The following is a 15,476-nucleotide window of genomic DNA, read 5'->3' on the forward strand; positions in this document are numbered from 1 at the left end:
TAATGTAAAATGCCTCAAGAGTTGCGAAATGGTGCTGACCTTTGAAGAGTGATACAATTATTTTGGTGCTAGAAAAGTCAAACATATCATATCAAAGAAATTGCCTGAACATATGATGACAGATGTGAGTCAACACATATATTAAAATATGGTTTGCACATACACTATGTGATCAAAAGTATCCGGAAACCCCCAAAAACATACATTTTTCATATTAGGTGCATTGTACTGCCAGGTACTCCATATCAGGGACCTCAGTAGTCATTAGACATTGTGAGAGAGCAGAATGGGGTGTTCCGTGGAACTCACGGACTTTGAACATGGTCAGGTGATTAGGTGTCACTTGTGTTACAGGTCTGTACTCGAGATTTCCACATTCTAAACATCTCTAGGCCCACTGTTTCTGATGTGATAGTGAAGTGGAAATGTGAAGGGACATATACAGCACAAAAGCGTGCAGGCCGACCTCGTCTGTTGACTGACAGAAATTGCCGACAGTTGAAGAGGGTTGTAATGTCTAATAGGCAGACAGAACAATTTGAGGATGGCGATTGAATCTTTCAACACAATCAAGCACCTGTTCATAATGCATGGCCTGTGGTGGAGTGGTTACATGACAATAACACCCCTGTAAAGGACTGGCCTGCTCAGAGTCCTGACCTGAATCCTATAGAACACCTTTGGGATGTTTTGGAACGCCAACTTTGTGCCAGGCCCCACTGACCGACATCGATACCTCTCCTCAGTGCAGCACTTTGTGAAGAATGGCCTGCCATTCCCCAAGAAACCTTCCAGCACCTGATTGAAAATTTTACCAATAGATGGTGCTTTGAGCATCTTAATGTGAATGGGGTCAGCTACAAATAACAGATGAATTGCAATACTACGGCTGTGGTTTAGAGTTGCACATTACACCATCTGTACTGTTTCACACACATGACTGCACAAGGTCAACAGTCAAAAGTTGTGGCTCTGTTAGTTAGGTAGACCCATCCACCATGGCAAAGTTGTACTACATCAGATGAGAAAAATCAGCTTTTAATTGGTCTGAGGCCAAAAACCACATGAAAAGCAAAATAGCATCAGTTTTTCATTGTTCTGGGACCAAACACTGCATAAAATGCAAAATGTCATTGGCTTCTAAGTTTTGTGAGACTTGCATAAGACATGTTCAGTATGCTGACCACTGTTTTCTGCCACAAGTTTAAATAAAAAAACAGTGTGTTCTACCACAGATCAGAGTATTTTGAGGGCCACATACAAAATGTGTTGTGCAATGTATGCCTTCAGCTAAGTTCCTAACTGGGGCACTGAACACAACGGGTTTCAGATAACCCACAGCCAGAAGTCACACAGATTAAGATTAGGTGATCTGGACAGCCAGGCTGTAGGAAATGACAGCTGATAATTCTGGCATTTTCAAAATATTTCTGCAACAGCTGCTTCACTGTCTGTGCAATGTGTGGAGGAGCTCCACCTAGCATAAAATTTATCCTACCCACACATTCATGCTGTTTAAGAGTTGGAATGACTTGGTGCATGAAAGGCTCTCATGTTGTTTACTGGTGACATTGTAGGTAACAGGACACGCAAGTCTCATTTCTTAGAAAAAATACGGACCTTCGATAAACAATGCTGTCAACCCTCACCATACAGTCACCTTGCAAAATGAAGTGATACCAGTTGATGTTTGCGTGGATTTTCCATTGCTCATATTCTGCAATTCTGGCAAGCCAGCAGGAAGCAACTCTTGAGCATGGATGATTTTGTATGGATAGCAATGCAGGATGTTTTGTAGGATTTTATGCTCCATGCTCAAAGGCATGTCCAGTATTCAGGTAACTCCCCTTGCACTGCATATTTGCACAACACCTTTCAAATCCTCCTGCAATGCTGTGGCCACATCTTCAACAGATGTTGGATCAACTACTTTCCTCCCTCTGCCACATCACACTTCAAACGAACCTTTCCTTTTGGATTTTGCAATCATTTTCTCCAGACCCTTACCAGACATCGGACCAGTGCCTTTTTTCATACTCTTGAATATTTGAAGCTTTTGCATGGCTACTGGCACACAGTCACCATTCTTGTAAAAGAGCTTTACCAGCAGCACATGATCCTTCATAGGGACAGCCATGTTGGTTGTCTCAGAGGCAAAATGAAGAACAGCTGTGTTGTTGTTGGTGTGCATATTCTGATGCTTACAGCACCATCTAATGATCAAATTTTTGTCATGCTTTTTCCCCCATGACATTTCCCCATGCATCAGTAATGTGCTGTTCAAATTAGAATCTCATTCTGAGCAGTGCTTCTCTTCCTACAGCATTTTGAAAATTGAACTTTCGTTATTGACACCTTGTAGATGAATTAAATAAGACTAATGGAGAAGTCATTCACTGAGACAATAAGTCCCTTACAGACAGAGTACACCAAGTCTGACAGTACTTGAAATCTCATTCATAGGAAGCAATTATAATATGTCACTCTCGTGAACTTTACCTTCACTTCTCACAACTACTGCACCAATTGTGAAGTCTGTAAACATTGTACACCATTATCAATAGAAGGCAATTGTTGATAACCTTTTTAGGAGTGTGCAGTATCATTGAGAGATCAGCATTCTTTTCAGTGTAAAGAAATCCCCTTATTATTGTTTGAGAGAAACTGTATTTGTCACACTATTCTGTCAACGTCTTTGAGGATCATCTTTTTAAAACATTTTTCCACTTCAATGATGAATGATGTTTGGATTTCATGATGATGTTCATTGCACATTCTTTAAGTTCATTTAATTAGTAAGAAACTACTTGCATCAGAATTAATTTTTTAAATGTATGATGAGCAAACTAAGGTCCTAAAGAAATTTTCAGTGTATGCTCAAATCATAAAAATTAAATTAATGTTAGCATATGTATTTGTAAATGTTTTCATAAAAGTCTTGTTCTGGAAAAAATGTATAATTATTAAATTTTTAATTAAATGCTGCTTCACTTTTAAGTAATGCTCATACTTCACAGTATTAATTGTGCCATTTTATTGCCTGAGAGACAAAAAGGTCCACTATATTTAAAGCTATGGATGATGAATTGAAAAATTTATTATGTCAGTTATTTGGGCTTTTTGCAATTTGGATGAGTCAAACAATGTTACTATTTTCTTAATTGCATCATAATCAGCATGTTGAAAATCTACTGTCCTTGAAATAAGGTACTGGACTTGTGAAATCATTTCATGGACCATGTTTTGGGCAGTTTCAGAGGTAATGTCAAGACTTGCCAATTGTATGTACATGTGTAATGCTTGTAGAAAAGAATTTTGACATTTTCAGTATCTGTATATATATATATATATTAATTATAGCAAGTCATTATGTACAAGTTTATGATAAGTGACTCCTGTAACCTTTCCATGTGAAGAAAGGAACAAAAGATAGATCAATGCAGACTGTGTGACTTCAGTATTTGAAAGCTCTGCTTGCACAGTTTCTCATATATCTCCTGTATTTATTTTTTTCCAGTTTGACTGATTATCATTTTAATTTTTCTTGTTTGCAGCATCAGCTTCTGCATTTATTCCTGAATTGCCATTCTATTTTCTTCACTCTGTCCCTGGTGTGCCTATTCTATTTTCTTGTATGCTTTTCTTTCATAATTGTCTGTTTTTTATGGTGGCCATTTGGCATTACACAGTGAAGGGACCTCATTCCCCCTTCCTCAGGTTTTTCATGTATTTTCTTCATATGACAATTGGAGAGAGGAACTCAATTTTTCTCAAATTAAACAAAAAATTCTTTGCGAAGCACCAAAAGTAATATGAAAACTTTCCAATTTTGCATTTATGTGTTACGTTTGTAGAAAAAGCTTTTACGTTTTCAACATATGTGTTTATGTTAGTTATTGCAAAGGATTGTGTAAAAGTTTCTGATAAACTACTGAAGCAATCTTTCCACGTGAAGAAGAAACATAGTTAAATTCTGAGATTGCCACTTCAGTATCTGAAACATCTACTTCTTTATTCCTATTTTGACTTGTCTTTCTGCTCTTCCCTGTGCTGCTTCAGTAGTTCAAATACCGTTTAGTTAATTTATATCTAAGAGAGAAAAAGTGGTTGAGTAAAGCTTTGCTCAGATATTTCAGATAAATTAAATGGCATAACACCAAACATTTGAGTTACTGTCAAGTGCATTATTTTAACCTGTTATACTGGTTTTACATCAGTTGTCAGATTAATGCATAACTATACCAAATGCAAAAAATGATACTATGATGAAATTTGATGGAAGTTACCTGTGCATAAATTTTATACACTTGGCTGAACAATGTTCTAATTGCTCCATATTTATTTGACATTCATAATCCCCAAGCTTTTTGTATGGATCACTGTTTTTCATCAAACATTAAGTCCTTTCCAGCTGCACATTTTTTTAAGCTCACTACATTTACTTCTTAACTTGAAACATCTCACCTTTAATTGATGAAACATTTACAATGACTCTTGTTTCCTCAAGTATCTCAATATTTGGTATGAAACTCTGAATCAGTGATGTATTGCATTCACCTTATTGTTCATATTGATTTCTTCGCAGCTATTTTGCTGTTTTAAATCTTCACATTTTGTTTTGCAATTTTGACTTAAACATAATGTTGTGGAGTTCTTGTTTTTAGATGTGTGAATAACAGACTATTTTTTGCTAACTTTCAGGTTGTCTTTTCCATCAGGACATTCTTCATTTTCAGCATATACAATGATATATTTAGTAGTAAGTACCAGATACATATGTTCTAAATAACAAGGGAATGCAAATATAGAGCATGCGCCTGGTGATGGAGTGTTCCCGTAGTGTTCAAATAGAAGACGGAATTTAAAATTCAGTCCACTGTGAAACACACTGCTTGTTTTGCTGTCTTCCTTTCTAAATATGCCAGTGATACCCCTTTTGGTGTTGAGGACATTCTGCTCTGTCCATTCCACATGAAATCTCAAAACAGAGAGCATTGTAATGCATCATTGTTGTTTCTTATTCTCTGTATTTTCATCATTGTGCCATCAAGGTTTTCTGTTTTTGTATGCTTTAATTAGTAGATTATCCGCTGTGAAAGTATAATCTCTGTCAAAGTTACACATAACATTAGTGTAAGTTAAATGTAAGGTGTGACAACAAGCATAACCTTATAGAGAGGAAAATCTTCAATTCTTGATTAATTTTTGTAAAACCTTTGTTTCTCCTCCTCTTCTGCAAGCTTTTAATATTGATTGGATATCTAGCATTAAAGTGTAATTTGCCATAGTCCTTGTTTTCTTTCTGGGATTAGCCTTGCATATATACCTTAAACTAAGAGCAGGGAATAATACTTTCACTCTTAGTGCACCAATTATCGGCTGATCCGTTATTTCATTGCTTATGGCTTATTGTATGGGAAAAACTTAAATACATCTGAACACACACAGCATACTCATCACTGCAGTATAATGTCACTTTCCTGTCATAGTAACTGATTTTTGTCTTACTTTATTCTTGATATTACGTTGGTGGCAGTTCCGAATGCTTTGTGCAGAGGGAAGAGCATGTGCACAGAAATTGTATAGTACATTTAAATACACGAAAAGAACTGTATGCGTTGTCAGCAGGTGAAAGTAAATGAAAGCTGATGTGACTAATTTCCATAGCTTTGACCATTATTACTACATCTACTGCTACATGGATACTCTGCAAATCACATTTAAGTGCCTGGCAGAGGGTTCATCGAACCACTTTCACAATTCTGTATTATTCCAATCTCTTATAGCACGCGGAAAGAATGAACACTATATCTTTCCATACGAGCTATGATTTCCCTTATTTTATCGTCGTGATCGTTCCTCCCTATGTAGGTCGGTGTCAACAAAATATTTTCGCATTTGGAGGAGAAAGTTGGTGATTGGAATTTTGTGAGAAGATTCCGTCGCAGCGAAAAACGCCTTTCTTTTAACGATTTCCAGCCCAAATCCTGTATCATTTCTGTGACACTCTCTCCCCTATTATGCGATAATACAAAACATGCTGCCCTTCTTTGAACTTTTTCGATGTACTCCGTCAGTCCTATCTGGTAAGGATCCCACACTGCACAGCAGTATTCTAAAAGAGGACGGACAAGCGTAGTGTAGGCAATCTCCTTAGTAGGTCTGTTACATTTTCTAAGTGTCCTGCCAATAAAATGCAATCTTTGGTTAGCCTTCCCCACAACATTTTCTATGTGTTACTTCCAATTTAAGTTGTTTGTAATTGTAATATCTGTGTATTTAGTTGAATTTATGGCTTTTAGATTAGACTGATTTATCGTGTAACCAAAGTTTAACGAGTTCCTTTCAGCACTCATGTGGATGACCTCACACCTTTCGTTATTCAGGGTCAACTGCCACTTTTCGCACTGTTCAGATGTTTTTTCAAAATCGTTTTGCAGCTGGTTTTGATCTTCTGATAACTTTATTAGTCGATAAACAACAGCGTCATCAGCAAACAACTGAAGACGGCTGCTCAGATTGTCTCCCAAATCATTTATATAGATAAGGAACAGCAAAGAGCCTATAACACTACCTTGGGGAATGCCAGAAATCATTTCTGTTTTACTTGATGATTTTCTGTCAGTTACTACGAACTGTGACTCCTCTGACAGGTAACCATGAATCCAGTCACATAACTGAGACAATATGCCATAAGCACGCAATTTCATTACAAGCTGCCTGTGTGGTACAGTGTCAAAAGCCTTCCGGAAATCCAGAAATATGGAATCAATCTGAAATCCCTTGTCAGTAGCACTCAACACTTCATGTGAATAAAGAGCTAGTTGCGTTTCACAAGAATGATGTTTTCTGAATCTTTGTAGACTGTGTGTCAATAGACCGTTTTCTTCAAGGTAGTTCATAATGTTCAAACACAATATCTGTTCCAAAATCCTGCTGCATATCGATGTTAATGATACGGCCCTGTAATTTCATGGATTACTCCTACTACCTTTCCTGAATATTGGTGTGACCTGTGCAACTTTCCAGTCCTTGGGTACGGATCTTTCATTGAGCAAACAGTTGTATATGATTGTTAAGTATGGAGCTATTGCATCAGCATACTCTGAAAGGAACCTAATTGGTATACAGTCTGGACCAGAAGACTGGCTGTTATTAATTGATTGAAGTTGCTTTACTATTCCGTGGATATTTACTTCTTCGTTACTCATGTTGGCAGCTGTTCTTGATTCGAATTCTGGAATATTTACTTCGTCTTCTTTTGTGAAGGCATTTTGGAAGGCTGTGTTTAGTAACTCTGCTTTGGAAATACTGTCTTTGATAGTGTCTCCATTGCTATCGCAGAGAGAAGGCATTGATTGTGTCTTTCTGCTAACATATTTTACATACGACCAGAATCTTTTTTGGATTTTCTGCCAGGTTTTGAGACAAAGTTTCATCTTAGGAACTATTATAAGCATCTCGCATTTAAGTCCATGCTAAACTTCAAGCTTCGGTAAAGGCTTGCAATATGGGGATTTTGCGCCTGTTTAAATTTGGCATGTTTGTTTTGTTGTTTCTGCCACAGTGTTCTAACCCATTTTGTGTACCAAGAGGGTAATCTCCGTCATTTGTTAATTTATGTGGTATAAATCTCTCAATTGCTGCTGATACTATTTCTTGAAATTCAAGCTGCATCTGGTCTACACATACATTGTTAACTTGGAATGAGTGAAGATTGTCTCTCAGGAAGGCTTCAAGTTAATTTTTATCTGCTTTTTTGAATAGGTATATTTTCGTTTATGTTTGGCAGATTTGGGGATTACAATATTCAATCTTGCTAAGACAACCCTGTGTTCACTAGTCCCTATATCCGTTTTGATGATGATTAGTAACTCAGGATTATTTGTTGCTAAGAGATCAAGTGTGTTTTCACAACCGTTTACCATTCACATGGGCTCATGAACTAACTGCTCGAAATAATTTTCAGAGAATCCATTTAGCACAATTTCAGATGATGTTTTATGCGTACCTCCGAAATTAAACATATATTTTCACCAACATATTGAGGGTAAATTAAAGACACCACCAACTATAATCATATGAATCGAGTACGTGTTTGAAATCAAACTCAAGTTTTCTTTGAACCTTTCAGCAGTTGTATGATATGAGTTGGGAGGTTGCTAAAAGAAACCAATTATTATTTTATTCCGGTTGCCAACAATGACCTCTGCCCACAGTAACTCACAGAAATTACCTACTTCATTTTCGCGACAAGATAAACTACTTCTAACAGCTACAAACACACCACCGCCAACTGTGTTTAGCCTATCCTTTCGAAACACCATTAGGTTCTTCACAAAAATATCAGCTGAGATTATCTCTGGATTTAGCCAGCATTCAGTGCCTATAACAATTTGAGCATCAGTGCTTTCTATTAGCACTTGAAACTCTGGTACTTTACCAACACAGTTACAACAATTTACGACGGTTATACCCATGGTTCCCTTATCTACATTCTTCCTGTATACGGCTTACACCGTTTGTGACTGAAGCCCTTTTTGTGTGTCTTGAGACCCTCTAACCTAAAAAACTGCCCAGTTCACACAGCCACTGCTACCTGCATAGACACCACCTGCGTATAGTGGACTCCTGACCTATTTGGCAGAATACCCCAACCATCCTTTGGCGCAAGTTGAGGAATCTGCAGCTTACATGGTCGCAGATCAGTCTGAGCTACTGATTCAGACCCTCCACTTGGCTCTGTACCAGAGGTCCGCAATCAGTCTTGTCAACTATGATGTAAATGGTCAGCTCTGCTTTCATCTCGCAATCAAGACTGGCAGCCTTTATCACTTCTGTCAGCCAGAATCTCTTCTGATCCAAAGTGACACACATCATTGGTACCAACGTGAGCCACCACCTGCAGTTGGCTGCACCCTCTGCTCCTTATGGCATCTGGGAGGACCTGTTCCACATCTGGAATGCCTCCACCCGATATGCACATGGAGTGCACATTGGTTTTCTTCCCCTTCTTGGCAGCCATGTCCCTAAGGGGCCCCATAACACGCCTAATGTTGGAGCTCCCATCTATCGAAAATCCCACCCTCTGTGATTGTCCAGATCTTGCAGGCCGAGAGGTTTCCTCTGAAACAGGACAGGCGATGGCATATGGCTCAGCAACAGTGTCAGCCACAGACAGCACCTGGAGCCTGTTTGTCAGACTAACTGGGGAGGCCTTACATGCGGTCATCTGGGAAGTCTTTCACAACCCGCTACGCCCAGAGGCAACCTCTCTCTCAACCACAGGTGTGGGGCCAACCTCAGTGCGAGCAGTAACTGGGCAGGCCATCGGTGAGAACCGATCAGAGGATTCAGACGTGCTGGACATCCATTGGATCCCCACAGCCAGCGTGTAACAGTGGTGCCCATCCACTGTAGCCTCAAGCTGTATAACTGAAGCCATGCTAGCCTGGAGCTGAGAACGAAGTGTCACCAACTTGGCTCACATCCGCACACAATAATCGCAGTCATACTGAAGACCGTGGAAAACTAAACTATCCAGCTAAATGGACTATCAGCACGTGCTGCGGAACACTACTGTAGACACTGACAAAAATGTAGGAACTATGTCTTATAAATTATATTAATATGCAGAGATTCAAAAACCTAACTACGGAAGCACTAAGGTGAAACTAAATAATTTGCCCCTGATTAGGAACTTGTAACAAAATCGGTTTTCTTTCCAACGCAAACGAAAACATAAGAACTGTGGACATTAGATATTAAATTAACACACAGAAACTCAAGAAACTAAACTATTAAAGCACACAGGTGATATTATAAAATTCTCTCCTGGTTAGGAACTCGTAAAATATCACAAAATTGGTTACTTCCCTGTTGCTGCGTGTGTCTCGGCCAGCTGCTGCTGTCTCACTTCTCCTCCAAAGTCCAGTTATAACTGGCAGATGTTAGGCCTATGATGAATATATGTGAATAATGTTAAGATATGAAGAAATGACAATGATTGCTTGGTTTAGCATCCATTTTTAGCATCCATTTACAGCAACTCAAGACACCTGTCGAGTTTTGAATGTGCAATTGGAATTGTCTTACAATTGGACCGTATTTGTTATATTAATCCATAGTATGAACAAATATTGTGAATGGTCATTGAAATTGTGTACACAGAAATATTAGACAAGCAAAGCAAAGCAGAGGTTAATAGAAATTCACATGTGTGTGAAAAGATGTATGCATGAAGCATACAACTACTACCAGCATCATACGTTAGCGAAAAATGTGGCAGAGAACCTGAGAAAATTTTGTTCCTATGTAAAATCGCTAAGTGGGTCTAAGGCTTCCATCCAGTCACTTGTTGAACAGTCTGATTGGCAGTTGATGATAGCAAAACAAAAGCTGAAGATTTAAATATCACATTCAAGAAGTTGTTCACACAGGAGAATTGTACAAACTATCATTTGATCATTGAACAAACTTCCGTATGAATGACAGTAATAAGCATCCCTGGCATAGAGAAGCAACTGAAAGAATTGAAAACAAATAGTCACCAGGTCCGGATAGAATCCCAATTCAGTTTTTCGAAGAGTATTCTACAGTATTGGCCCCTTACCTAGCTTGCATTTATTGTGTATCTCTTGCCCAATGCAAGGTCCCAAGCAAATGGAAAACAGTGTAGGTGAACCCTGTATATAATAATGGCAAATGAAGGACAAAATTACAGACTAATATCCCTAACACTGGTTTGCTGCAGTATCCTCGAAATATTCTCATTTCAAATATAATAAGTTTTTTAGAGACCAAAAAGCTTATGTTGATGAATCAGCTTGGTTTTAGAAAGTGTTGCCCATGTGAAACTTGGCTTACCCTTTTCTCACATGATATACTGCAAACTATAGATGAAGGACAAAAGGCAGATTCCATATTTCTAGACTTCAGAAAGCATTTCACATGGTGCCCCATTGCAGGCTGTTAAAAAAGGTATGAGCATATGGAATAGGTTCACGGATATGTGGATATGTGAGTGGCCGAGGGAAGTGTGATAGGACTATTATTATTCTCTGTACACATAAATGATACGGCAGATTTAGTAGGAAGCAATCTGCGGTTGTTTGCTGATGGGTGATGTGGTATACGGTAAGGTGTCGAAGTTGAGTGACTGTAGGAAGATACAAGTTGACCTAGACAGAATTTGTAGTTGGTGTGATGGATGACAGCTAGCTCTAAATGTAGAAAGATGTAAGTTAATTCAGATGAGTAGGAAAAACAAGCCCCTAATGGTCAGATACAACATTAGTAGTGTCTTGCTTGACACATTCACATCATTTAAATATCTGGGTGTAACACTACAAAGCGATATGAAATGAATCGAGCATATGACAATTTTAGTAGGGAAGGTGAATGGTTGACTTTGGTCTATTGGGGGAATTCTACGAAAGTGTAGTTCATCTGTAAAGGAGACCGCATATAGGATGCAAGTGAAACCTGTTCTTGAATACTGCTTGAGTGTCTGGGACCCATGCCGGGTGGGATTAAAGGAAGACATTGAACCAGTTCAGAGGTGGGTTGCTAGATTTGTTACTTGGTAGGTTTGAACAACACCCAAGTGTTACAGAGGTGCTCTACTTCCTCCAGCATACGTTGCATGTAAGGACCACGAAGATAAGCTACAAGAAATTAGGGCTAAGATGGAGGCTTATAGACAGTCGTTTTTCCCTCACTCTATTGTCAAGTGGAACAGGAAAGGAAATGACGAGTAGTGGTACAGGTGCTCTCTGCCATGCAGTGTATGTTGGGTTGTGGAGTATCTGTGTATATGTAGATGTAGAGAGGCAGGTAATGGTTTGAAAATGAACACAAGTGTTCGAAACTAGTCAGCAGTGAAAAGAATTATATGCAGCTGTGATAGAAACCTTACTAAATTATAAACAGATGAAGTGCTACTTTTGGACAAAATTGTTGGGATCAAATGAGAGTGTTGCAAAAATATTCAATTGGCCAGTAGTGCAAAAATGTGAATTGTTTTGAAGAAGCATGTAAAATTCAAGGACCTCATTGGTAGAGTCCTAGCAGTAGAAACATAATTATAGCAGTGAACTGCTTCGGTATTTTATTTCCCCAGTAAGAATTTCAAATTTGTGTACAACAAGCAGATTGATTTTTGTGGTGCAACATTAGATGATTTAAAAAGTTTGGCACATTGTATTTTTTGCTGGTAACAAATGCATTAAAACTGAAAAATACCGAAACACTTGATTGTATACTCACCTGTCTTCTAGTGTCATGTTACATGGAATACTAAACTTTTTCACCCCAGGGAGCTTAGCCAGTTTCACTTAGATCCAGGTTTCGTGAACACGGGATACTTGAATGGGGCTGGGGAGTGCCACTAGCCCTCGTCTAGTACCCATAACCTGTGTTTATAAGCTGGAACAAAATGTGTTATAGAGAGTAGGTGGACTGCGTCTTTGCCACCAAGTTCAGGGAGAACATCACCTTAGCTTATTAATGGTAACATACTGAGTGGACGAGTGGATGCTAGGCAAAATAACCAGCAACGTGAAATCTCCAGCACACATGCCACATTCTACTTATATCAGATATATGTGAATTCTCCTCTTGAGCAGAAAACCACTTCACTAGCTGCTCATAGGTGTATTCTGATGTGGCAATCAAACCAAATTTACAATTAGTAAAAAGTCACAAACAGCTTGTTAGAAGTTCTTTTATTTTAGAAAACATAAGAACATTTTGAGGAGAATTCGCTCTTTATCATCTAAAGGCACTTCAGTGAATTGCTGCTATGTGATAAACAACACATTCATTAAGAAATGAGTATCTCATGATAGAGGCACTGAGTTTACATTTTAAAACCATGGAATTTCGAGCTGATCCATCTTAAGGTAATTGAAGCATATTATTAAAGATGAATCCAATGCCACATTTTAAATGTTGTTAGTTGTCTTATGATAGTGATATGCAAGTGAAAGGTGATGGTCCATAAACACAGCAAAGTTGCTCATTGTGGAGTTACTCTGTGGGTTCAGAGAAAAATGGTAAAGACATTGAAAGTAACGAATGAAAATCCCATGCAACATAAAAAAAAAGGTTGTAAGGCAGCACAATCTTCCTTGTCCGAGCCATCATTAGCTTTTGATCTTAGAAAATTTGCTTAGTGAGTTCAAAAGTAGTAGCTTTTTTGGTAGTTTGATAAGTTCCTTTATAGCCTGTTTAAGTGCCAGTAGATTATAGTAAATTATTTTTAATGCTAGTTAATTGTTAGTATATTTTACAAAGATATTTTCTGATGGTTAGTTTTTTTTTAATTGTATGTCTCGACTTATTCCACATAGCTAAAAGCTCCTCATCATGGTCCAGTCTGTGGAATGTAGTTCAGTTTGGAATAAATTATGCTCCTCAACAGATCCAGGCAAGTAGTGTTAGGAGATTTATGTACACTGTACAACTACTAATTTACACATACAATAAAACTGTCATCATCTGGACATCCAGCACACTTGTTGGATTCAGTAAGACATAGCTTTTCATTTTGTTCAAGAGTCAAAACAATCTCAACCGTTGCCTCTTCAACAGAAAATGGACCTCTATAACCCTGGGAAAGACATGTGTGGAATGAAAATAAAAAGCTTCAAGAAACATGGCTTATGATGTCAGACTGTGCAGCACTGATGTCAGATTATGACCCTTGAGCAGTATTTACGAAGTTTGTGCCTATCTGTGGAACCAGAAGACACATGCAAGAATGGAATAACACAGAAATAAATGTTCTTGCATACTTCCTGCATATTTCAAACTCTCTCTGTAAGCTGACCATCATTCTCGGTGCAGAGTTGGATTTACTGCCCTGTGTGTCTGCTTACCCAATGCAGCATTTTGGAAGTGAAGCATTTTGGGAATGCTCATTCTCAAGGTTGTCTTTCACTCAGATATAAACATTTTGAGACCGGAAGCAAAGATGCACTGCACTTTTTCATCTTGCATCGTAACCTTATGGCGAGCTGATAATGTTAGAAAAGCTGCAAGTAACTGTTTGCATGAATCATGCGATTTATTCAAGAAAGAGGCCCCAAAGGAGGCCAATCTTCGGAAACTGGAAAGAAAGGCCTTTTCAACTGGGTCTCTGACAGATGCACCATGTAGTGGAAGACCAAGAACTATGACAACAGTAATGGAGTCACTGAATGCTTAAATGCATCACTGCTTCACTCACCAGCAAAAGCAACAAGGAAGTGGTCAACAGAAAAGAACATTCTCAGAACCTACACGCATTGTTGGATGAAGAAAGAAGATTACCGTTCATTTTGATCAGGCTGCATCAATGAACTAAGTGATACACAAGATGATGCAATAAGGCAAAAGCAAGTCAGGTGCACTTCAGGACCTGTTGAGCAAGTCATTGATTACATTCTGGCGCAAACAACTATGTGCATACATACTGGGCTTCCAGGTGTGCTAATCTCACATGGGACATAGGAGAACTTCTGTGAAGTTTGGGAAGTGGGAGGGAGGAAGAGAGAGAGAGAGAGAGAGAGAGAGAGAGAGAGAGAGAGAGAGGTGGCAGAAGTAAAGCTGTTAGGGTAAATAGTGAGTCATGCTTAGATAGCTCAAGGCTTGCCTGTGAAAGGCAAAGCTCTCATGTTCGAGCCTTGGTCTGTCAAACAGTTTTAAGATGCCAGAAAGTTTTGTATCAGGCATATTTTTAGTAAGTTTTGTGCCATCAACAAATTAAAATAGTAACTGTCTTCCAGTTGTAACCAAAGTATTGTGAACAGTTATTTTACGTCTTTGGAAACACAATGTGTATGAATGCAACGTATCAGCAGTAAATTTTTACTGTCGACAGGGGACGTTGCATAACTTTCTCCGCCATGAAATGAAATGGTAAAATATTGAGGGGGATTATGTGTCTTGCCCTGGTTTCTGTGCTGCACACATCAGTCTGTCTGTCATTTCATCTCATTGCAGATGTACAATTTAATTCTCAAAAATTTCACTTCATCAGTGGCTTACTGTATGTAAAATTTTATTGTATTTATTTAAGCATGCAGAGTATATTTTATCTTCTGTATTTATGATTAGTTGAAGTTATGGATTGTGCTTATTTTATCAGTTACAGTGGTCGTTCTTTCCTGTTGTCAATGTGCAATTTATTCTGAACATGAACTGTGTAATGTTAAAATCTAGTTTCTGGCAATATGATTCTCTCTTTTTTCACCATAAATGTTATCAGTCAACCAAACACTAAATTTCTACTTTGTAAAATACTTAGTACCAAATAATTTCATTTTCTCCAACCCTCTCCTTTCTTCTGCTTAAAAAAAAAAAAAGTATTAGTATCACCTCTTGTTCCTCTTTGTGCATGTATCCATTGTGACTTGATAAATAAAAAAAGTGTTTCTGTTTATCAGCTTGGTTGTAGTGTGTACTGTGGGCTTTTCCCCTTCAAAATGGTTTGT

The 15,476-nt window shown here is 38.3% G+C and overlaps 1 protein-coding gene across 2 annotated transcripts in view; it reads left to right on the forward strand.

Annotated features, from left to right (window-relative positions):
- The window catches only part of LOC124798264 (putative phosphatidate phosphatase), an 86,696-nt gene that overhangs the window by 52,413 nt on the left and 18,807 nt on the right, over nucleotides 1-15,476 (forward strand). For both annotated transcript variants that reach the window (XM_047261588.1, XM_047261587.1), the window contains exon 4: nucleotides 4,702-4,759. In XM_047261588.1, the coding sequence (XP_047117544.1) occupies nucleotides 4,702-4,759 (58 nt within the window). The remainder of the gene's footprint in view (nucleotides 1-4,701; nucleotides 4,760-15,476) is intronic.

The sequence above is a fragment of the Schistocerca piceifrons genome, chromosome 5, assembly GCF_021461385.2.
Source record: "Schistocerca piceifrons isolate TAMUIC-IGC-003096 chromosome 5, iqSchPice1.1, whole genome shotgun sequence".
Taxonomy (NCBI): domain Eukaryota; kingdom Metazoa; phylum Arthropoda; class Insecta; order Orthoptera; family Acrididae; genus Schistocerca; species Schistocerca piceifrons.